At 38.6% G+C, this 25,185-nt stretch overlaps 2 protein-coding genes across 9 annotated transcripts in view; both read right to left on the minus strand.

Moving 5' to 3' along the window:
* Positions 1 to 4,666, minus strand: part of CCDC141 (coiled-coil domain containing 141) — a 61,158-nt gene extending 56,492 nt beyond the window's left edge. Inside the window, exon 1 of one of the 2 annotated variants that reach the window (XM_058840443.1) lies at positions 4,502 to 4,643. The gene's annotated coding sequence lies outside the window, so the exon portion shown is untranslated. Of the gene's footprint in view, positions 1 to 4,501 lie in introns of both variants that reach the window. The other variant, XM_058840444.1, reaches the window with a different exon arrangement.
* A 10,193-nt stretch (positions 4,667 to 14,859) lies between these two features.
* SESTD1 (SEC14 and spectrin domain containing 1) overlaps positions 14,860 to 25,185 on the minus strand; it is a 50,089-nt gene continuing 39,763 nt past the window's right edge. For all 7 annotated transcript variants that reach the window (XM_058839759.1, XM_058839764.1, XM_058839765.1 and 4 more), the window contains 6 exons: positions 24,085 to 24,244; positions 21,362 to 21,443; positions 20,922 to 21,044; positions 19,835 to 20,026; positions 17,896 to 18,017; positions 14,860 to 15,610 (listed from right to left, as the gene is read on the minus strand). In XM_058839759.1, coding sequence (XP_058695742.1) covers positions 15,481 to 15,610; positions 17,896 to 18,017; positions 19,835 to 20,026; positions 20,922 to 21,044; positions 21,362 to 21,443; positions 24,085 to 24,244 — 809 coding nt within the window. In that variant the 3' untranslated portion in view covers positions 14,860 to 15,480. The remainder of the gene's footprint in view (positions 15,611 to 17,895; positions 18,018 to 19,834; positions 20,027 to 20,921; positions 21,045 to 21,361; positions 21,444 to 24,084; positions 24,245 to 25,185) is intronic.

Raw genomic sequence — 25,185 nt, forward strand, 5'->3', positions numbered from 1 at the left:
AGCCCTTTATTGTGGTTTGTGCTGAACAAAATGGCCTTGGAAAAGCAAAATCCATCCCTTCTGCCAAAACACAGCCATGAACCCTCAAGCTGCCAACCAAAGAACAAACATCACACAATTTTCTGAAACTCTTTCCAAGACCTGTAAGAGGCCCAGGGACCCTGTCACTGAAATAACAGACAGATCTCCTTGGGACTTGTATGTATTCCTGTAGTAAGTATGGAAGAACAAAAATTTGATATTTAATCCTAACACAAAACCTGGAAGACAGAATTCCGAAATAAAACTTCAAAATCGAAACATGAGAGAACATGAGAGAGACCTATTTTGGTTTGGCCGGAAGATAGACCCATTCTACAAATCTGCTAAGTACTCCAGCTTTCAAAAAAATATTCCAGAAGACAAGCAACTTGGGTTTTTTACCCTGCAGGCAGGACTGCACTTGGAGGATAAACAGCACTTGGCTGTTGGAAAAACTAATTAGGAAAAAACAGCCAAACATCTTTTTACTCTTACAAAAAGAGTTGCAAACCAATTTTGGTATTATGTCCTTGAGTTTTTGTTCTCTCAGACGAGCATTCTAAGTGTATTTTTTCATGGCACAAGTTGGGCCAATCCATCATCTCCCTGGGGTAGCCAGACATAAGAGCTGTTTTTCACTCAAGTTAAATGAAGTATCATTTTTCATCGTGCTGACAGCTGGAAATAAAGGGAAAATTCTTCACTCAAGAAGTTGACTACAAACAAATTTGGCAACAACCAAGACAAGTGATTCAGAACGTGTGATAACAAATGCATGGTTATTGTATTTATTCATCTTATGCTAAGCATAGAAGATAGAGACAGGGAAACATCAGAGTAGTGACAGCAAAAAGTTATCAAGGAATCAAAACATATCTTAGAACTGGGAGAAATATCTTAGACCCTGGGAGAAAAATATGAGGATTTTGGCATTGCATGATGAGCAGTTTCAGCTGTGTCCAAGGGAACAACATTTAACAAGCATGCCTTTCTCTGTCTTGTTTACTTATCTGTCTGTTCTCTGTCTGAAACAAACAAAACTCCTGGTAGCAGCCAGAAAAAGGCAGGCTATTTGTGTCAGGAGAGAGAAATATTTTCCTTTTGCTACTGCTGTGTGAAAGAGAGTAAGAATGACAAGAAGAAAGGAACATTCACCAGCTGTCCACAGGAAACAAGAAAAGTGAACAAAGGAACAAAGGAAACAATCTCACGAAAGCAGAAAAAAAGATCAAGTCTCTCTAGTGTAAATAATGCCATGTATTATCTGGAACAACTGTACATAAAAAGGATTTGAGAGGTAATGATAAAATTCACTTCATTTTCAACATTTAGGGTGTCCAATCCACAGGTTTTTCTCATGTATAGCAAGCAAAGTGTGCTACTCACAGTTTTGGTAGCAATACATAGAAAAAGGGTCTGATTTCTTGGAGATGAGTTTCTTTCTGTTGAGAGCTTTTGAGCTATTAGTGCACTATGAAAATGCCTCCAGGAAAGACAAAGTTCACTCCCTGCAGCCTCAAAGACTCAAGGTCCTTCACTCTGACTGGTTTGTAAATGTAGTGGGTCTCCTCTTTCTTCCTTGTCTCACGCCTGGGAGAACAGGCATACACAGCCAAGAAGGGGAGGAAGCATCCCTCAGACATCTGGGCTTCATGAGACTTGCAAAAAGGTGCTTCCAATAAACACTGCTTCCACAGCCTCACCTGAAGCAGGGACAAAGACATCAGTCCTCTCCAAGAATGTGCTTGTTGCTTTGTACTGGTTCCTATGGTCTCACCTTTCAAGTAGGGACCAGTTCCAGGCATCATCAGGAATGAGGGCATGAAAGCAAGCAGTAAAACATAAAACAGCCATGGAGGTCACATCAAGGGTGAGTGTTGAGCAAAAGGTATGTTTTCCTCCTGGGAAGAGGTTCCTTTTTACCATACACTGGTTGAATAAGTTTCTAGGGTGACAAACTGGTTGAAATTCTAACCTAGGATTCCTAAAACCCCAAACCAAGAAGGATAAGAACCATCCTGGCAGCAGTCAGGGGGCAAAGGTGGGATAGAGAGGTGCCTGCTCCCAGAGGTCAGCCAGCACATGGATGGCCTGTGGGGAACAGCAGCTTGGAACATCAGAGATGGAAGGAAGTTTTCTTGTAGAGAGCTGCCCTGGAGAGAAGGATGACAGAAAACAGAAGGGAACAACGGCACTTGCAGGCCTTCCTCTTTTACTGAGGGCCAGAGAGACAGGACAAACAGTGGCTGAGCACAAACAAACTTCCTGCATGCAGAGGCAGGGGAAGGACCAGCATGAGCTCCACAGCCCCAGCAGGGCTCCCAGCCAGCAGTGATGGGCACCCATGCGGGCCTGGCTGCCCCACAGCAGTGAGGGGTCACTGCTGCCAAGTTCTGGAGGCAGGACAGGAGCTGTGAGCAGGGCAGGAGGGAGAGAAAGGGTCAATGACATTAACTTCACGTAGGTAAGAGCTGCAGCACAGGCAGAAGGCATTTCCCTGTCAGTTGAGAGCCCAGGAACTTAAGAAAATGTGGCTCTAAAGTAGCCCAGGAAGGATCCTGGGTCCCAAAAGGAGATTGTCCTGTCCTTGCCACCATGGAAAGAGAAAGCATAGAAGTCCCAGTTAAGGGCTAGGAAACAGCTGTGAAAAGGTGCCCAAGGATCTGAGAACCTGCTTCTCTCCAGCAAGAAGTTTCAAGGGCACAGACAAGAGTCTGTGTAGCCTGGAGTATTGTTTCGGTTCCAGAAACAATAGTTTCAGATTAATTTTATTTTAGAACGTCTAATTATAGTGAAGAACTATATTCTTGTATATTCCCAGTCTTCCTGTGCATCACCTTAACAAAAACCTTTCTACTCTTTCCCCTTCATCACCTATCCTGAAGACACTTCATACCACACTGAGAAATCAACATGAAAAGAAAAACCTTCCCAAAAAGCACCATCACACAAAACAGAGAAAATACCAAAAGGAAAGTTATTCTTGTCTGAACATCTCTGTGAGAGAAAAGAAAGCAACACTGCAAACTGTAAAACCAGCAGTATAGCAGAGACCAAGAAACCAGCAAACAGCTTAACACTGCTAATTCAGTGCAATGGTAAGAGCAAAAATCACTATTTGTTTGCTTCCAAGGACAACAACATTTAAAAAAACCCATACAGTAAACAGACATGGGGAGCAATGACAGCTGAAACATTTCAGTCATCAATTTATCATGTTCTGCTCTTTCATCCTGAAGCTTGCACTTCCCTGCATCCCTTTTTATGGATCTTAGAGGATTTCCACAAAGTACAGATGCTATTTGTACCTAGAACCTGTAAATAATAAATCGTGCCTAAATCTCTATTATTTATTGAATGATAGAAAAGATCCAGCAAATTTAACCAGGGTTAAATGTCACTTCAGCCTCCAAATTAATTTTAAGAAAGCTCATATAACCTTTAAATGTACAGCTCCAGATTGTAAATGTTATATAAACAAACATCAATCTTTCTAGCATCTGTTATTTAAAAAATTGTCTTCCAGTTCTTTATTGGTCTTATATACAAGATAAAGAGGTATGCAGCACATAGGAACTGATTCTTACATTTATTTATTAGGCTTGAGTTCTAGAAGAAGGTATAACCATCCTGTTTTCAGAAATACAGAAATAATAATAATAATAAACAACAACTAAATTTGGCAGTAATGTGCTCATCTAATCTGCTTTCTTCATATCTTGTTATCTTAGAATATGATTCAAGATGGACAGCAGAAAAACTGAGGTGTTGGATTCTCTGCTTAAGAATCCCTACAGCAAAGCAAATTTCTTATTCTGAGAATGGATTAACACATTAGTCCTTTCAGGAAGAAGTTCCTTTCCTTGTTGAAACTAATCCCATGCAAAAATAAAAAATTCTTCAGATTCTTGACTTGCAGATAACTTTGAGGTGGTTTCATGCAATGATAAACTGAAGGAAGAGGATAAAAAGCACTTTATCTGAGGAAAGGAAAAGAGAGAGGAACATGGACCCCTGCAGTAATTCTGAAGCCATTGACAGCTCTGAGTGATTAGCATCTGTATCTCAAATTCAAACAATCTGAACAGATTTCTCCAAATTGAAACACGTTAGTTTACTTGCTATTATATATTTTAGCAAGTTTAATTTGATTTTGCTATCACAGACAATAAAAAATACAAGTTGGATTTACACCTTTCCTTAAAGTGACAGCTAGAGAAAAGACAAGAAAGAAGTGACTTGATGACTATTCGAATGTAAATATAATGGCAAAATATAGACTGTGAAAATTTTAACTATTGAATGGGGTAAAAGAAATCAAACAAAACAGAAAACAGTTCACAAGCGTGAATTGCAAAGGGATCATGTCTTATTCTCTCTCACATTCCAGCTGAAGACATCAGCACATCCTCTTCGGTTTGCTGCAGAAAGGCAGGGAGGCTCTCCAGTTTCCTCGGAATCAGCCGGAGAACAGACTTACCCCATCAGCACCCCTGGAGAAGCTCAGCATTTCTGTCTCAAAACAAGAGCTGCACAGCCTCCGGAGCTCTGCCCTGGAGAACGCAGAAGCGGAGCCGTCCTGGCAGCTCACAGGTGGCACACACACAGGTCAGCCCAGCTGAAAGGTTGCCAGCAAAGACGGTGGCCCAGGATATTCAGCTCTGTCAGGAGAGTGGAGAGACATCAGAGGGTTCATTAGTCCGGTGCTCAGGCTCCAGCAGCAGCAGAAAGAGTTTATTACACGGGATTACTATGTTCCCTTGCCCATGCATGTAAGGAAAGCCAACAGGACTTTTGTTACTAAATTCCTTGGGAGCATTTGAAATTCCTTCCTGATGTGGTGTGTTAGCACAGTGGAGTATGAGCTCTGCACCAAATATAGACCTGAGACAGGCTACTCTCTCTCTGTAAAGAAGGAAGATTAAGATACAGATTGGTAATCTACATCAAACTCTCAGGGTAGCTACAAACTACAGCTACTAATAAGATAATTTATTATGGTGGCACTTTGGCCCCATGTCTCTTATTTTCTATGTTGAACTTCCATTTACATTTCAGTTCTATGAAAAAACTATTTTAGTTTAATTTTTTTATGTTTATACATAAATAGAGTTGTACGTATTAAACTTGTGATAAAAACATCAGCTAAAAATCACAGACTGTTCAGAGTGCTCAAGGAGTGTACCTGGGTTCTTAGGACCATCTTTTAAGAGTGAAAAGTCTCTGTTCAGACCTATGAAACACAATCATCAAGCAGTGATGAAAAAAGATCACTATAAGCCATTAATTTAACAGGGGACTAATTAAATATATACAATCATGAAAACTACACAAAACCACAAAACCATATTGTTGCTATTGTTTGGAAAAGCTGAGTTATGTGAATACAACTTTCAGAAATTTAGAACATATACACAAATATGTTTCCAGCCACACTTCTAATAGAACATTACTTTACACCTCTGATATTTATCCAGAAAAGAAATATTCAGCAGGGCAGTTGAATTTTAGGTGTTAGAGAGCTACAAGAATCTTTTTGAGAATCCTTTTTTAAAAGTCATTTATCAGTGGGGTCATAAATAGCATGCTTTGTTTTGTTTTAAGAAGATAAGTCCATCCTGTATAACTGCTTCTTGAAGTGAAGACACTGCTGAGGATTCCTCTGTGTGTTCTGGTCACACATTACCCTCCTCCAGACCTTGATACCTCAAACACGGAGCACATTCCAGGTCCTGCCTGTCCCTTTCAGGTAAGTACCGAATTCTGTCACATACTTAGGAGAGGAAATCTTGGAATTCCAGCCCCACCCACCCCAGTTTATTTGCCTGGAGCTCTGTTAAACAAATGGGTGCTTACCAGCAGTGTGGTTACAGGGTACGAGGATACTCCCAGTTTAGGTGACCCTTCACTCTACAAAGGTCAGCATATAACACTTCAGAATTCAAGTACCACATAAATCTAGGAAGCATTGCCTAATTAGAAAAGAAAAAAACAGAAGGAAACTTCCCCCGCACCCCCGACTCAGTACTGGTGAAACACCAGAGCCATGAAGATGGATTTGCATGTTTCAGAACCACAGTTTGCTATCTATAGCAAAAACACCATCACCAGGAGCAGGCGATTTCTTCCCTGTTCTGGGTGCTCCAGCAGCTCTTTGGATCTGAGTGCTGCTGTCTGCAATAGCAGGTGGGTACCTGCCAAAGGAGAGCTTCAAGGGACAGAAACTCGGTGCTGAGACTTGACACAGACCAGTGCTCCTCATGCTGCTTCCAAGGGACACCGTGATGAGTGAGCTGCCAGCATGACAGCGTGGACTCCAAGACACCATGGTGTAATCCTGTGTCTGGAATGAATGTATGTTTATCCTAGTGGAAAACTTTAAGAAATTGAACCCCCAAAGTGTTGTTTTTTTGTTGTTGTTGTTTTTTTAATACTTCTGGAGTGGCTTTTATTATTTTCTAGCTATGCAAAAAAGCTCTGGGTATGGGAAATTGAATGCAGGCTGATGCCATGTCATACCGTTAGAACAGCATTACCTTTTCTGCGTCGTATCTGGTGTTTTTGATTTCTTCTTCCAGAACCTGAAAAGTGTTCTCCTCCCTTCTTCTGAGGGTTTGAACCTGCTCTTGGTTACTGAGAAGTTGCCATCTCCCACTGCCCTATGCCAGCTTGGGTGGGTGGGGTAGGGATGGGAGGCTTCAGCTGTCTTCTTGGGTAAGAAGTAACAGCAAAAAAGAGAGATCAAAAGCTCTCATTTTTACCATGCAAGCTTCAGCTTTTGTTTGAAACACTTCTCAGGGAGTGGCAATGTCCTTCAACCACATAATGGGCCATCAGTCATCTTTGCCCATGCTTGCTACTCCAGAGTGCGCTCATAGCTGGGCCTCTACTGTTCCAGGAATTATTCCTTCCCCACACACAAATCTACAACAATCCAAGGTGTTCTCACGTCTTTTCCCATGAGAGGACCCAACAGCCTGTCTATGAACTGGGACCATAAGGCATACAGAACTGTGTTAACATGGTGTTCTGCACATTTGTCTCACCTGGGCACCAGGACTGGGTACCCTACACAGAGCAGGACCTGGGCAAGTGCACTTGAACAGGGAGCTGCTTCAGGAAGATTTCTGTCACATCCCAGGGTCCTGAAGGGATTGATTTCAAAAGCATAGCAGCCCAGGCTGTCAGGCCAGAGACAGGTGACACTTCTCCACACCACTGCAGCCAGCGCTGTAACAACACCAGAAGCCTCTCCTCCCCAGAGATGTGCACAGAATATCACTACCTTCAGCTGGCTGCAGTGGTGATCTATCAGCATGTCCTTATTGGATTTGTCTGCAGATCCCAGGGACAAGGACCCTGGATCAGCTCCAGAAGGTGCACTTGTTCACTTCATTTGATACTTGACAAGTATCCTGTAATTAAACTCCTTTCTTTACATTAGTCTTTCTGACTGAGTGAATACTCCTTCTTTTTGCAGGGTGTTTGATTAACTGACTTCAAAGGATAAACTTCCAAAGGATGATCTTCCAAAACATTAAAGGCCACCTATTGAAACCAAAAGATTTTTATAAATATTGTCACTGTATGTGAAACACACCATTCACCAAATTGTTTTCCCACCTTTCTTTTTTTGCTTGCTACTGCTCTTCAGGTCTCACTACTCTATACAGGTAAAAAACCCCATCATCACAGTGTTCTATGATGGAAATTATTTCAGCTGTGCTTTTTATATTCTCCATGTGTGTGCATGATTTTCATGACTATAATGTCTTGCCACTCCTCAATATTGATGAGGTTTCCTCTCTAGTAACTCTGTGAAGTGGGGAATGCAGCTGTCACCCCCTCCCAACACACACTGACAGTACCAACCATTTCATCCCAAAAGGAAACACTTCTTTGAAAACAATGAAGAAACCCTTTAAATGTCTGTTGGATTACTTGCAAAGTCTTTGATGAAAGTGCTGCTGAAGAAGAGACTTTAGTGCTATAGACGTGGACATACCTCTGACAAATGTCCAGAAGACAAAGCAATACCTAGAAAAGAGGTAACAGCTAACAGTGAATACAAAATCACTTAAATAGTTCACATTTCTGCCACCTGCAGGAACAAATGCCCTGGCTTCTTCATGTGTGGCTGGTTCTGCAGAGGCAATGCACCATGAAATGATGCCTGCAAACAGCAGCTACCTAACAAATTGGCCACATGCAACGAGGGGAAATAAAAAGCCAACAAAGCTCATTGATCGTGTGGCTCACTGCAGCCTTTGGATGCTGTTTCAAGCAAAGCACTAATATTAACCCTGGCTTACATGTCACCATATTACTGTGTTCCTTTGGATACATCAGTCTTGGGGAGGAGGAGAGGAGGAAGGCCACGCTCTGAGAGGCACCGAGTGATATAAAGCAGACAGTGGGCATCACATTCACATCATCACCCCTGATATGTGGAGTAGCACTCAAACGTGTTGAATACATTGCACAATCATCCTCACCCTGCTGAGCCCTGCTTGCAGTTATCTATCATCCAATGAGGCACACAGAGCTCTATACAAGGGTTAAGGAAAAGAACAGGCTGCTCCTAGTGCCAGTTTAAAATATGGCATGTTCCCAAGGCTCTGAAAGTCAGACTCGTATCGCACAATCACATTAAATATCAGGTAACCATGCTGTAAGGCTTGCCTGTGGAAGTGGCTGAGGCACCATGAAAGCTGCTCTTTCCTAGTAGGCTAAAAACCTGAAGGGGAGAATGGAATGTTAAAAGACACTTATCACACATAAATCCTGGCACAGTATTTGAGAGAAAAGTCCTACTGGAGCTCCACAGCCCACTGGAACTCTGCAGCCTCTCATCCTGTGAGGCACAGGAATGATGAGCAATCCTGGAATGCCTGGAAATTCAGCAATGACAGTGGGAACATGTTGCCACCCAGCATCTGCAACTCACACTAGGAAAATGAACACTGGAAGCAGAAAACCCAAAATTGAGATGGCAATTCATTCACTGCAAACCAAGCATAACATAGTGAACCATGCCTGAAAATTACACCTCTGAAATAAACACATTGACTGCCCCTGCCAAAATGGAGAATGCTAACAAATTAAAAACAGGGTTTTGATAGGTATTTGTTCATGCTTCATTCTGATACAGAACATCTCAAGATACAGGTCTTCTCTCAGCTCCTCCAAAAGTCTGTTCTTAGAGCTCAGATAAGCTTTCTTCTCCACTTCATTTTCATAATTTATAGATGATTAGAGCTAATATTTGGTGTAAGGCTCAGAAGTTTTTAAGGCCCAATCTAAAAATATTTATATCCATTCAAATGGAGCCAGTGATTCTCAGGATTTCACTGAAGTCTCAGGGCTGTTCTACGTGAGCTGTCACAGCCTTATTCCAAGCAAAACACACATCTACACAGAGCTGCCCAAGCATCTTGCTGTGTGTGTTCTAGGACCTACAGCTACCATGAAACCTCTTTTTTGCTATTTTCCAACCCATGTAACACATGTTGTCTTCTGACAGTGACAGTATTGTAGCAGAGCAGACAGCATAGAAATCCCAGAGACTGGGATTTGTAACACTGGGATCCTCAGAAGAGCCAAGCGTATTTCCGTGTCACAAGTGGACACCATGTTGTAGCAGGATGTGCAAAGGAGTCAGAGCCATCTGGGCCATGAACAGTCAGTGGCATGGTTTGCTCTACAAGTTTGGCACATAACCTGGGGCTAAATCTGCCTTCTCAAAGACAACTTTACATTCTGAGTATGAGAAATTAGGGGTGGTTACATTAGGTCCACTCAAACATTTTAAGCACAGATGTATGAGCTCAGTAAATCAATAGGGTATTTTACATAGCTTACAGTATTCCCCCTCGCTTCACATATAAATCCAATGTGCATTAAGAGGTTTCCAAACAGAAGCTTGCATCAGTGGTGTCTGATAGCAATTATCAGCTAGTTGCTGGTGGAAAAGCTAAAAGGCTTCATAATATGCAAAAAATATCTATTTAACACCATAGAATTATAAATAAAAATGCGTGACAATTTTAAATTAAGCTTCTAGGCACACTTACTTTGAAGCACATTTTGTCTGTTAGCTACCTGTGCACAAAAAAAGTAGTTTCTCCTTGGCATTCAGTAATCAAAACACATTTGATGCTTCAATGCTGTCATTAAACTGCAAATGAAACTGCATTATTATTTAGAAACCTGTGGTTTATCTGCACTAAAAAGAATGTAAATTATCCACACAACTTTTGCTAACACAACCAATTGTTTACACTTAACAGCCTTCTCTCAACGTATTCCGAAATGATACCAAGTAAAGGTTCCTTTGCTTTTCTTCATGCTTCAGAAGTCAGAAATGTTAGTCCCACTCTTTGCTCTTTGGCCTATAAACTGTAAATATCACTAGTATCTGGAAAATTAGCTGAACTTTTCCCATTGAGCTTTAATTAAAAATGGGGATTTTCACTTTTTAATGTTTTCCAATATATCTCCTCAGCACATATGAAATTTTAAGAAAGCATTTTTTTCCACAAGAGGCATTTATCTCCTGACTCAGCCTTCCTCTTGTCTCTGTGTTATATTCCCATAATTTTTGCTGTAATAGAGACCCATGTAAACTAAAGTCAACTGACAGGAAAAGAGAAGGCTGTTACATTAATTTTCCTTGCTATTTTGAGCTTAAGTGTTTCACTGGTGCTTTAAATATACCAGAAGCTTTTTAATATATCCTGTTTCTATTCATTCTTGTATCAACATAACTAAAATTTTACAGTCACACAAGCATCTATTTTGATGGGTATCTTTGATGTGATATGTTGTCTTCCAATTTCACAGAATCAGATGTATTCTTACAAGTTTCTTCAGTGATTTGCTTTCAAGCTCCAAATTAACCTTGGAATCATAAAAAAATGGTCCTAAAATACCATGTATTTGGGAGATCTGTATAAAGGGACCCATTAGAAGTGGGAAATCAATCTCCTTTTTCTGTGTTTATTTAGTCTTACCTGTATTTTTACACAGTAAACCTCCACAACAAAACTACCTCCACTGAGCATCAGATAAAAATACCTTGAAGTACTCCTTGACTCCATAGCCTTGCAGAAGGCATGCAATTAGATTTTTAATTGAATTTTCACTTAAGATGCGGTCTTAACAGGCATCAGTACTATAGTGATTCCCTCCACTATTTAACTGAAGGAAACAAAAATGGGATGACTGCAGAAATCAGTAATTTTAAAATTATATCACATAATATTTTCCTAACATCTGATTTTAATTCCACCAAAGGAACTCTGCAATTGCTTGCACTGTTACCCATCAGGAAATTGTGGAAATGGCACACTACAGAAGATTCAATCCACTGAGACTCAAAATGAATGCACAAGGAATCACAAATACTGCTTTCTTTATCTTATTTCAGTGTATCAGCTCTCCACAAACCTGGGAAGGATGGTACCTCTCTGAAGAGATAATGAATTAATTACTTGGAACAACATTATGCAAAGTCCAGATACTCAAACAGTTATTGGCTCTGCAGCTCACATTCAGGTACTTGTGTAGCTATTAAATATGTATGGATTGTTATTCTATGTTTCAATTAATTATTTTTTTAAACTAGAACAGAAATCTAACAACCTAGCATTTTTACAGTCCTATCTCCCCTTTTACTAATACAACAATCTGTAGAGATACTAAGTCAATCCTTCAGAAGCCAGGAATCACCAAATCTCTGCTTTCATCCATTTCTCAGCATTTTAGCTTCAGAGCTATTAGAGAATTTCATCTGTATTTCCAAAAGCTTTCCTTCTTCCTCCTTTTTAATCATCTGCTTAAACAGATCAAAATTATCTTGTAGAAAGAATTCAGGAAACTGGAGGCTATTGAAACATCATAACATGTCATTACTGTTGCAGAAAGCCCATGACAACCTTGCTTTATTATCATGAACTACTGGCACTTTTATTTTTTTACTGTGATGGAAAAAACCTCATCTTTTTGTCAGCTGGCACTGATATCCATGGCTAGTATGATAGAATAAGAAGTGCTATATGATCCTGGTCTGCACACAGCCCTTCTCCACCCACTGCTGCACCTCCAGAGTGGCTTTATTTGAACGCTCGATCAGTCACTCACACAAAGCTATAGAAGTTCATGGTCCAAATCTGGCTCTTTTCCAAGGAAAATGTAACCCTATGAATCCTACTAAACCTAATAAAAAGTTAAGCAGTGAACATTTGGAGCACCAAACATTTTTATGGACACAGATACAACAATCCACACACCTCCTGCAATAAAAGAGCTTGCAGGTATAAACATTTCCTATGGCTGTCAGCCTGCGCAATGGATGTCCTAGGAAAAAGGGATTCCATTCACTGTCACAAAAAGCACACTCATGATTACATTACCAGCAAGAGTAACAAAATAATTATCATATTTTGAAGCATTTCAAATACAACCAAATTTAGCTAACAGGAACACAGAAAATCTTGGTGCTCATTTTATTACCATGAACAAGATTGACTCCGTCACTTCCAAGTCATTAGCTGTAATGTACCGAGGGCTGTAACAATTACAATCCTTCTAATCATTCCTTCCTTTCTGTGGGTGTCTCCCCATCTCACACCTAGCAGCACTGTATCCTCAGCTGCAGGTGATTGCTGTTTAAAAAACCTGAAACGTATTTGCATCTTTTGGAACTCCATTGTTTGGATTGCTTCTGTAACCAAAAAAATGCAGAGCAAGAGCTACAAGTAGAGCCACCACCTCTGTTTGCAGTAGCAAATGCACAGACAAGTAAAAATGGATTACCGGAGCACAGGGTTTTTTGCTTTTTAGCAAGTCTGTAGCTCATTGATTTTGTGTGCTATTAAAGGTTATTTCTAAAGGTTCAGTAACAAGTACAAACACAGAGGATGGAGTAGGAGTAAAGGACAGCACAAAAATCTCCCTCTCAGTCAGTTACATTCAATAACAGCATTAACAGGAAATGTTTATTCCATTGTTTCAGTAAGCTAGGAAGTCTCAGTTCATAGGATTTGAAATACCTGGCAGATTCTCATGCAACACAACTTAGAAAACTACTTTCCCTCATTCCTGATACATAGAAAATGGACAAATATCAAAGTGATGGTCAACATCCCTTTGCCAGACACTTGACTTGCCTAAAGGCAAAGAATTCCAGAGGAAGAGAGCAGAAAGGCAGAGTAAAAGCTGGCCCACCTCCCGATGTTGTATTGGAGACTCAATTAGAGTCAACAGGGTGAAAGTCAGGATCCACTGGCCACTAGGAATGCCAAACGACAGATAAGAGCAGTGTCAAGATTGGACAACACACACTGAGCCAAAATTAACATCAGGGTTACTGGGGTGAGCAGTCATCGGTTCCAAGTTGTGCATGCAGCTGTCACAGGAATGAGTGAAGAGCTTCTGATACTGCCCTGGGTTTGCATACAGTACTGAGACCCTAAACAAAGCAAAAAGATAAAATGAAATAAAATTTAAAAACCAAAATGAAATAAAAACCTGAAAATAATTTAAAGTGTTAGCAATACTTGCTTACTCTATTTTAATGAGATTTTATACTGCAGACCATTACTTACTGTAGGCAAATTCAATTTACAAATGCTGCAGAACTAGAGACATGGTGCTTATTAATGACTATATTAATTTATTTTTGTGTTTGCATCTTATATTAAATATATGCATACTTTTCATGTTTGGGTTCTTTCTAAATGAATTTATATCCTCCAAATATTAGCCATAATAACATCAGCCTTCTCAAATGCAATTAAGTAACTAAATTAAATTTTAAAAGACTACATCAAAAAAGACTCTTTATAAATAATGTCTGTAAAACTTCAGTTAGTTTTAAACTAATATTAATGTAATATTGTACCATTGCATTAAGTATATTAAAAAAAAATTGTATTTCCTCTGCCAAAATACATTAAATGGAAAAATACCTTCATCACCAAATTTACAGGTAAACAATTAATTTGGAATTATTGCTTTTTTAATACATGGCTTGATTTGAAACATCACTTGCCCCTGGAGGAAAAAAACTAAGAAAAATAAGTAAATATAATATTTGGATGACAGATCCATCAGAAAATCTGCAGAGCAATAGCTATGTCTATAGGAAGAGAGCATTATCTTTACCATGAGCAAAGCATAGTGTGATAACCGAGTTCTCAGAGTCTGATGACAGTTCTCAGACCTACAGTTGTTTGTTCCACACACAGTACTCTAAAAATGGGCAGATCCCACACCATCTTCCAAAAATATAATAACTGATGTATCCTGATTGCATCCTGAAGATTAAGAAGTTAGCCAAGCCATGCACACAGTTGATTAGGTTTCAATCCAATTCCCTTCTCTGAATAAATTTCATTTTATTACTAATCTCATGGTCTTAAGTTATGAACCTCATGTTAATTTCTTTCATTACATGAAAACCTTTAACCACAATGGCACCAACAGGAATATTCACATTATTCAGGATTCTCCATTCAAAGGGAAACAAAGGACTTAGAAATAAAGCACAGGAAACATGTACCAGTCTTACAAGGGAACAAAACTATGATTAACATAACACTGACTTATGCAAATACCATCTTTTATGCAAGTACTGCTATCAGAAAGAAAAAAATAGCCTGAACTTTTGTACCCATCAATAATAGTTCAAGAGCAGTTCCCTTACAGCTACAATGTATTTCATAACAGAAAATTATACAAGCTTTCTAAATATATTGGGGGAGTAATTATTTTTACTATCATTTATCATAAAAATGTAACAGAAACAATATTTGGAAATACAGACCAGAACAAATCTTAGATTTCAAAAAGATGATTTTTATTAAGCACAAACAGCTTTTAATACATTATCAATACAAATAGGAAAACATCTGTTTAATGAATTTGATATATCAAAGATCTGATGGCAGGTTGCATACTGGCACAATAAAAATGATTTTTTTTTTTTTTTCCAAAGTATTTCAAATTAAAATTACAGGGTTACCACAGTCTACACTGCAGATACTTTCCTTACAGTCTAAAATTACTACATCACCTGGGCATGGGGGAAGCAAAGAACTAGAGTTTCATAATATGGAACTTCTAACACTTTAATTAGCACCACTCAAAGCTTGCATCAGCTGTCTAACTAAGAAGCAGCTGACAGTTCAGGTAAAGCTTTACAGCAAATTTCAGTGCAAAGTTTACAGTTCCTTTTCATAAGATACTTGGAGTCTATGGTTTCATAGCATGTTAAAGAATTATGGCTTGATAGATGTACAGTATTAAGATGCTGAGAACATTTACTTTGAAAAAAAGATGAGACTCATAACAGCTGTGAAATGCATTTTAATATATTATACCAAATTCTGTAATATGCAAACAACATGCTGGATTACAAACTGAAGTCCTGTTATGAATTCATAGACAAGGTCAGTATTAGCTCTCTGGAGTGGTGGCTTCTGGTTGTCTCAGCTGCTGCTTTTTCAGGCTAACTAACTTCATCTTCTCTCTAATGTGTTCTGCTGCAGAAGCCATATCACTTGGGCTCCCAAAGTACTGCTCAGACCTAGGAAAAAACCCAAACCGCAATAAATTATCAGTAATAAGCAAATCGGTACATGAACACACCTGTTAACTGCAGTAGAAAACACAAAGTAGGTAAAAAAAAAACAGCCATTTTTTCCTCTTGTCATTTAAATGCCACCTTTAAAAGGCTTAGTGATGAGACTCGAGCAAATTTTTATGAAATTGTTACAAATACTCAGTGAACCTTTCATATCCAAAAGACACTCCCAACAGAAGCTTGAGGGTGATTACACACTAGCACAGGTTGCCCAGAGAAGCTGGAGGTGTTCAAGGCCAGGCTGGATGGGGCTCTGAGCAACCTGGTCTAGTGGAAGGTGCCCCTGCCCATGGCAGGGGGATTGGATCTGATGGTTTTTAATGTCCCTTCCAACCCAAACTATTCCATGATTTGAACAGCAAGGCACTATTCTACAAGCACAACTGGACGCTTCCCAACACTCTTTCTTATCTCCCTTCTCTGTCTCTCCCCCAAACGAGTCTGACAATTTTGCATGCTGTGACTATCTATGATACCTGTCTCTACATGAATTCTGAGTTTATAAAATTGCCGCATTATTAAAGGACTCTTCACAAGTTAAACCACATGCTGCCAAATTATGCCATCCACCTCTCAAACTGAAAGGAACACCTGGCTGTGTAATTCAAATACAACAAAGAACAGGTGAAATGTTAAGGGAGACCACTAACCAAGCTGTCAGCAAAGGGAGGGTTTAAACAGAACACGTGTTTCAGATGAACAGGTGTTAAATCTAGTTACAAAGCAGAGAAGCTGTACACTTTGGAAATGATAGTAGGCCAAAGGATTTTCAGACAAAAGTGGAAAATTGTTTCATGCAGGAATAGACTAATTTGAGGAGGTAACTGGTCAGACTGCATAACTGCACACAGACCACAGCATTTCCTCTTACAGAGCAGAAACCGTGAGCAGGACAGGGAATAGTGACCTGAACTTCCAATATGATACTGGCAAAAGTCTGAAGAGGTGAACAGGCTGATGAAAACATCCCCAAGCATTTATGACATTAGGCATGTTCCTAAATCTCCAACTATTTCTAATAATAAGCAAACCCTTTGCAAAGTATTTGTTAAACGCTTCGAAACCAGAATGCCAGGATGATGAGCAGGGGGTCCTGAGATCCAGGACAACTACAATACCATTTTTGTGAAGGGGGATATTGAAAATTCTACTGAAATGCCAGAGGGGTCAGAAATAATATTCAGGATTGAACAGTTGCTACTTTTACCAGGTCACTAGAATCTGCTATACAGAAGTTATACTAAAATACTTCAACAAACACTTGATCTGGTTCTGAGTCAGTTTTTTGTTTGTTTTTGGTTTTCTTCCCCAGCTATACAATCCTCCACTATTTTCAAACTCACTAATGAAAGAACAGTAAAAATCACGACTAATTCAGGCCTGGGCCCATCTTCATGATTAGCACTCCATATTGAAGGATCTACACTCCAGAAGGCATATGGCATTTTGGAAATAAGATGACAGCAAACTTTCATGACCAGCTTCCTGCAGCTGTATTTTTCAGATAGACTTCAAGTAACCTTGAAGAATGCAGTTGCCTGATGCTGTCTCATAAGGTTTCAGCCTCTAATTCAATATACTTATTTCAGACCTTTCTCATTATGGTATGGAATCCTACACACCAGAGACTCGTTCCATAGCTTGGCTGTAACTCATGTAGAAATTATCTACAAACTCAGCGTAACAATAGACATCATTAAACACAGAACTGGCTGAGATTCCAAATTCAATTTGCTTTTGTAGCTCAAGAATACTACCAATTTAAAGTTAGAATGAATACTTCTTGAGAGAAGCACTATTTTCTTTACTGAATAAATCAAATATAAATTTATCTTCAATATACTGGCTTAGATAGATAGAATTGCAAATAAATAAATAGAAATCCTGTAATTCTCATATGGTATCTTTTTTCAGGGAGAAGAGACTGGGACTGGTCATTCTTCTGTTACTTCTTTATACTGTGCTGGTGCAAAGACTGCATAAATCTAATAGTCATTCAGTGTGAAAAAATCACTACTTTAGAATGGCAGTGCATTAATACTCATTAAAAATTCTTTCCCATCTTTTCACAGAAAGTAGGCAGGTCCTATTTCAAACTTTCTAAAAACAACATGCTCACTTTTCTATTTCAGCAATAAACCTCCAGGATTCTACTGCATATGACACCATTAAAAAAAGTTTACCAAAAGCATTATTCCAAAGGCATATAGAAAAACCATTCCACATACCCATCAGGATAAACTACAGGCACTGTTAGTCTGTCCAACAGTGATTTCCCAACTGCTTCAATTTCATCAAATTGATCCATTTCATTAAAAGCTTCAGGCTGCTCTGGGCATTCCTGCAAAATCTGTTTAATAGAAGATAGAAAATACAGAATAAAATACATAAGGTAGTAGTTTTTTAAGTGCCATTAACTGGCAGAGTGAATGTTCTTTTGGCATTTTCACTGCCACACTGACATGAGATCAACTGACATATATAATGCAAGAAAAGAAAATACTGATTAAGATCCATTTAAAAGACAGTTTAGGGCTACCACTATTTTGCATGAGAATGCTTTATGTTCCTTCTCAGAGGGAATAAAAAGAAGTCTCCCTAGATAATATTCTTGCCACAGATATGAAACGCTTAAAAATAGTGACTGATGACATTAAACAGATACAACAATAATGTAAACTGGAAACACCATGGTTAATGAAGAGCCCCTTAAAACAGGTTTCACAGCTAAAACCCACATCTGGCACAGAACAGGTACAACTAAGAAAATCTGAACTCAGGTCTTTCTAGATGGGATTGTGACCCAATACTAGTATTCAGTACTCTATTTCCCTCCACTTCTCACTTTTTCCAAAGCAGCATGGATATTTCCAGTCTATTTTCTACAGACTCATTAATATATGTCTAATAGTGAAAGGAGAATTATGGGTTTGAACAAGAACATTGTTTTGTCAGCTATTAATTTACTTTTCTTTAAACTTAAGACTGCCTAAACCCAGCAATTAACTACTGCAATACTGAAAGAATGCTCATAGTACAGACTGAGAGATTCCACTTTTAGGAGTTTATGAGCCACTGAAATTTAATTTGGCATCACGTAAATCTCGAAGCATAGATGATATATTTCTGCTTTTGTGAATCTCCATCAACTCCCAATGACTGTAAATTTAAAGTATCTTCCACTAATACAAATAAATTAATAAAACCAAGGAGCATATGAATCAACTCTGAATCCATGCTCTCTTTCAATAACAGAATGAATTTTTTTTTCTATTGTGCAAGATTTGGATTTTTTTTTTTACAGTTACATGCAATTTTGTTGTCAATATTTGAGATATATACCCTAAGTTGATTTTTTAAAACATACTGCCTCACAAAAAAAAGTATCTGTGGACAAAAAGGCCCTACTCCTCATGACCTACATTAAAGGACACGGTCTCAAATTCAAGCATTTGAAAGCTCTCAACATTTTCCCCCTTCAGTAAGCTGTTACTGAATAGCAACTATTCCTCATCACATTGTTGTTGACTGCTCATCCTCCACTGTGCTTCTGGCATCACCCGGCTGGGTGCAGCCGTGAGACATCTGGTTACAGGAGTCTGAAAACCATACCAAGGTAGAGGTATGTTCAAGAAGAAAGCAAGTTCAAACCCCCCAGGTGCAAAATACAAGATGAAACAAGACAGCATGTGTGGAAACATGAAGTGTTAAGAGCTGCTCTCATTTACAGTTTGTGAGGTTATCCCATCCAAAATCCATACAGCTTAAAGGGCAATACGCCTCTAACTCTCCAAAGAACTTAAATGACCTGTCACCTTTGTATCATACCTTGCACAAAGAAGTGTTCCTGGCTTTTAAGAATTACAGTCTAAAAGACACAAAGAAATGCTTTATTATCAATATCAGAGTTCCCATTTGATGAGTGCTGTTCTCCTTTTTGTTAAGCAGGCCCTATACCAATACAGGTATAGGAGAAATTATTACATTAAGTACTGAAGTTAATGGTTGGAGAAATATACTTATATTCTTCTTTTCTTTTTTTTTTTTTTTTTTTTTTCTACTATTTAGAAAGGGTAAATGTACACACTGGCAACACCATATTTCTTACATTTTGTTTGCCTGAAATCAGGTAAGAAATTTTTACTCTTAATAAAACACAACACTCACCTTTTCAGCAGTAGAATGAAATGCAACAGCTGTCTCCAACCGGTGTACTCTTTCTTCAGAAGTCACCGTGAACTGTTTCCACACTCTGTTCAGTCTGGGAAGTGTGTCCCCTGAGGACCTTGAAGTGCATCGCAAGGACTGGCACAGGACCACGGTTGCCTGCAGTAGCTGTCTCCCATAATCGTAAGTACTCTAAAAATTGGAGGGGACGAGAGACTAAGTGCATGTAAAAACTCTGCACTTTACCTGGGAGCAAAAAAGCATCTTAAAGCAAGAGCAGGCAAGTTTATGGGAGCTCCATAATTTTGGTTCACATAGTACATTGAACTAATCTGGTCTACTAGAAAATGCTGATGAAGTAAGAATAAAACTGTAATGACCAAACAGTGCTTTCACTCTCAAAAAAAATCCAGTATCTGCTGCTGCCTAGCATTCACACTGGCAAAAGAAGAGAGCTTCCCAAAAATTCTGTAAAGCTGTTTGGATTTTCCAAGGAATACTTGATATCCTCTCCTGAGAGGACTGTCTCCCTGACCACTGGCACCATGTCTATGATCAGCCAGCAGCAAGGTGCCCTGAGGCACATCCCTGCAACAGCAAATGATCTTCCTGTCATCTTCAACTCTTATTCATCCGAAGAGAAAAATCAGCTCCAGTGCAACAGGTGGAATTAAAAAACATCACATCTGTTAATTAACAAGTCCAAATTAGACACTCCTAAAAGCAGTAAACGACTGACAAAGCAACTGACCAGATGCTTTGGCCCAGCTTGTCGAAAGTAATTTTAAAGACTGCTTGAGATATGTCTTTCACAAAAGCCGATGAACTTTGGTTGCTTGCTTGCATTGCCTATGGGAAGGTTAACTAAGGTTAGTGACCCACAGAACTGCTGTTCTTGATGGAACTGCAACATCTCATCAGGCCCACTGCCAACTTCAGCAATCAATTTCTTCACTCAGGCCATTGGGGCAAACTAGCAAGACTAGTGACAGCTGTTCAATGGCTGTCCATGCTGATATTGATTCTGTTTAGGAGAGGATGTGAAACTGCACAAACCCCATATTGCTAAAGAAACCCCACATTTCACCTGTGCAACATCAACGAATTTTCGATGTTTCTCCAGTAACACTTTTGTTTCTTGAGCGTCATCTCCCAGTCGGATGTGTGTCTTCAGCAGAGCATCCAACAGTTCACTTAACCATTCTACTGCCTTAAAAACACGCCAAGAAAATAAAAATTAATGAAAAAAATTAAATCAGAAGGGTGGGAATTACTTCAGTACTAGCATATACTTTTGATATAGGAAAAAAGTTAAATGAGCTGTCACAAGCTGGTAGATCATGCACGCAATCCCCAAGTATATTATTTTCAGACATTGCTATATCCTTTATTTTCACTGAACATATTCCCTAAATAAAAATACTTTTCAAAGTTGCAAAAAAAGTACTTTAAAACCACCAGTCCCCATAAATCAACCCAGTGGACTACAAAGACCAGAAGGATGAAATTCTACAGGTATTTCCATACCTGAGCAGCATCCTCTTCACATTTAAATAACTGCACCATCTGAAGCATCTTCAGTCGCCGCACATCCACCATATCCTCACACCTTAAAGAGCAGCACAGAAAGACTCATCAACACATGTACAGCAGACACAAAACACTCTGACATTGAAAACAATGTTTTCAAGTGAGAAATATTAAGGTACAAGCGTTCATGAAAGGGTGATCAAAGCTGCTTGGTTTGACCAAAATATCTAATGCCACAGAGAACAATAAGAAACTTGCAATAATTAGAACTGAGCACTCCAAGTCACCAAAATAATGATCCTAAAGATTCCTGATATGGCTAAGCTGGAGGCAGTAACATCAGAGACAGCTACATGGTCTTGCAGCAACATCCCATGTTCCTTACCTAGCTGCACTGGTAAGCTCTGCAACACAGAGGCTTATCTGGCTAAGACAGACTTTATCCTACTAAAATTCAGATGAAAGTTGGCTTCAACCTGTCGTAATTCTGAACTGTATTGTTTGTTGGGGGTAATGTTTTCTTGATGAATACGATGAGGCTATTAAAAAGATAATACATTTTTCCATTTTTCTTTATAGCTGACTAAAGATGGTAATACCTGAACCCTTATATGATGATGTCCTTCGCTTTACTTGCCAGGAATTATTCGAAAATCTAATTGATATAAAAACTGACCCTAATTATCTTCTGAGTTGAGCACAGTTTGCAGTTCTTTCTCCAGAATTCCAATAAAAGTGCTGAAAGTCCTTCTCTTTCCACAATGAGACCTAAGCTAATACATCTAGCAGAATGCTTTCCACCTCAATTTCAGAGCGTACTAAGTAGACTGCAAGACTCACACTCCTGCTCAGTGCAAATGGAATTACTAATGTCAACAACAGTTGGCTTTATAAGCAAATGCAAAAGACTGTGTGCATGATCTTTTCCAAACTGGTTACAAACATAAGCTCTTCCAAAGAACAGTTTGTTAGCAGGCTGTGTTTTGTTAGATGTCCTGCAATGCTTACAGAAAGGACATCAGCTGCTCTAACGATGCAAGAAAACACTTTATGGGTTCCAAAATCATAAATAAAGCAGCAAAATGCCCCTAAAAATAAACATTACAACACATATGTATGTAAATAACAAGAAATGTTCAACAGAACTTGGAAAAAACCAAATTAAATGTTGCAAAAAACAGTATTACATGCTACTGAGAGATACTTAGTCCTTTTATTTTTTTTGTCACTTATCCAGGCTAAAAAACCTTGTTTAATCATTCCATATCTGAAAGCTGCTTCATTCCTTTGTCTGGAAATATTATTGATGTTTTAGTTCTCTGACTGACTTCCCACAATTCTATAACCCTTCTGAGAATAGGGACCAGAATTGTGTAACACAAACAGAAATGGACTACCAATCTATACAGTGACACAATGACATTCTTCTTTCCATTTTTTTTATTCCTTTCCTAAAATTTCTTAGCATTCTACTTGCTTTTCCCTGTGTGTTTGAACACTAAAGCAATTTCTGCAAGTTCTCCAATGTTTATTTTTGAGTTCACAGCTGATTCAGAGTCCATTACTGTGTATATAAAGTCTTTCTTTCTCCCATGTACATCTCTTCTCTCAGAAATGAATTCCAACTGCCATTTTATTGCAGTGACATGTCCTCTGTAGCTTTTTGCAGCTGGCCCTCTAAACACTACTATTGCTTAAATTAATAGGATTCAGAGGGCAGATTTATAACAGTATTTCTTTAAGCACTACTGCAACACATGCTTTCTTACACTAAGCTCCCTAAGAAAACAGTTTATGAACAGTAGAATTAATTTGTAAAATGGGCAATTTGATGCTCACTAGACCTTGCTGTTGCCTAGAGGCACCTTTTTGCTCAGCCAATGTCCTGAATGTCAGGCCCTTTCTATGGGCAGTATCATATTGTCTCAGGGGTTCCAACCAATAGCATCTGATTCATTCACATAGTTGAGTAGGAAAAAAAAGGCAGTACTACAGAAAATCCAGTACTACTACATCTTTAGTTACAAATAATCAAATTACGGAGGAAGAGGACAAAGGCAAAATCCATCCTTCTTATAAACTCAACTCCAACATTTTTCCCAACTGGAACTTCATCCCTCAGTCTGTATAATTTTACAAAACTCACAAACCCCATGTTCTGGGGCAACTGTATGGTCCAGTATCCCATCACCTGTTCTTTTGAAAACTGAAAATCTGTGCCTTCACTTTGTACCCTGTACCCCCCAAGACCATCTCATTTGTCTTCCTATCTTCAGGAATGAAAATACCATACTCAAAGGATAGAGCTTATGATAAAGACAACAAACAAGGCTGTTTAATAAGTAATTTTAACACCCATCACCACAGCCGTAGTTATATTATCCTTCCATCTCAAACTGCCAACATATAAAAGATCCCTCTTGCATATTTTCATAACTCCATATAAAAAGAATGTATCATTTTTGAGCATTTACAAGCAGAGGAAAGCATTCAAGTACTCCATTCAGTACACCAAAATATAAAAAGTGCTTGTTTTTAGAAATACATTACAATGGATTAGTCGGGAAGTTTCTGTCCCATTCAAATATACTACAAATATATAGTTATAATACATCCCTTAACTGAAAATAAAAGAAAATGGGCTCTTTTAAAAAACCTAAATTGTATAAAAAGTCAGTAGTTAACACAAAAATCTTAATGACTAGAATTGTTGTTCTTACCTTTGTTTTCTTAGCTGCATATCTTCCATCACTCCTTGGATATGGTCCACATTTTCTTTGTTTTCAATGGTCACATCTTTCCCATAGGCCCATGATGCCTGGTTAGATATCTGATCAAGAAGACTTTGACCTTTCTCACGCAAGCCCTGCAAGCCTAAGTCTAATAAGAGAAAGGAAAGGAAAAAAAAAAAGATCACTCAGAATTTGGGTGGGTTTTTTCCTCAACTGAGAGAAATAAAATGCAACAGAATCATACATGGATGAAGACTGGAACATGGATAATTAAAAGAACATTACAATGTCCTTCACTGTCCTTTCCAACTCAAGTTTGAGTGAGCATTTGTCTATATTAACAAAGAACTAAGGCTTAGCTATTTTATGACCTAACAGATAACAAGAAAAGGAATAGAAGTTGACAGCATGTCAGTTTTTCAGCTTATATATAGTTAATTAATGTTTTTCACCCACACAGTTACATAAACCCTAAAATATTTACCACTGCTAAGCCTAAGTGTTCTTCCACTGCTGGCAGAAGTTACTACTTCATAATACATCTGATATGGCTGATACAGCTTTTTACTTTTTTACACTGAAATTTGCCAGCCCTTGGGATCTGCTGTTACATCTGTTATTTGGAAGCTCTACTATCTGTTTTCCTGAAGGAATATCTCATTTATTCTTCAAACTGCTATATTCCAATCACATCTACTTCTACCATCAATTATTTTTCTTTGCAGCTTTTTCTCCCACAACTTAATGAACAAGCTGATCACTGCAGACCCTTTCCAACTGAAATAATTAATTCCATATGCTTGACAGTGTAACAACTTTCAATGTGCCATTTATTAACATATACATTCAAAGTTACTGCAAAACACTCAGTACAAGCATTCTAAAACTGTGTGGACAAAACCTTAATCATCAAGGTGTCAGGTCTGGAGACAGATCATTTCTAAGCACTATAATCCCAAGTCACTGAAGAAGATTAATGGGGGAAAGAAGTTTGTTTACAGATGAAATGCATGATAACGGCATGTAACAAATATATATATATTAGACACAAAACATTTAAAAGAAAACAGTTCCAGATAATTTTTCCAG

The sequence above is a fragment of the Poecile atricapillus genome, chromosome 5, assembly GCF_030490865.1.
Source record: "Poecile atricapillus isolate bPoeAtr1 chromosome 5, bPoeAtr1.hap1, whole genome shotgun sequence".
Taxonomy (NCBI): domain Eukaryota; kingdom Metazoa; phylum Chordata; class Aves; order Passeriformes; family Paridae; genus Poecile; species Poecile atricapillus.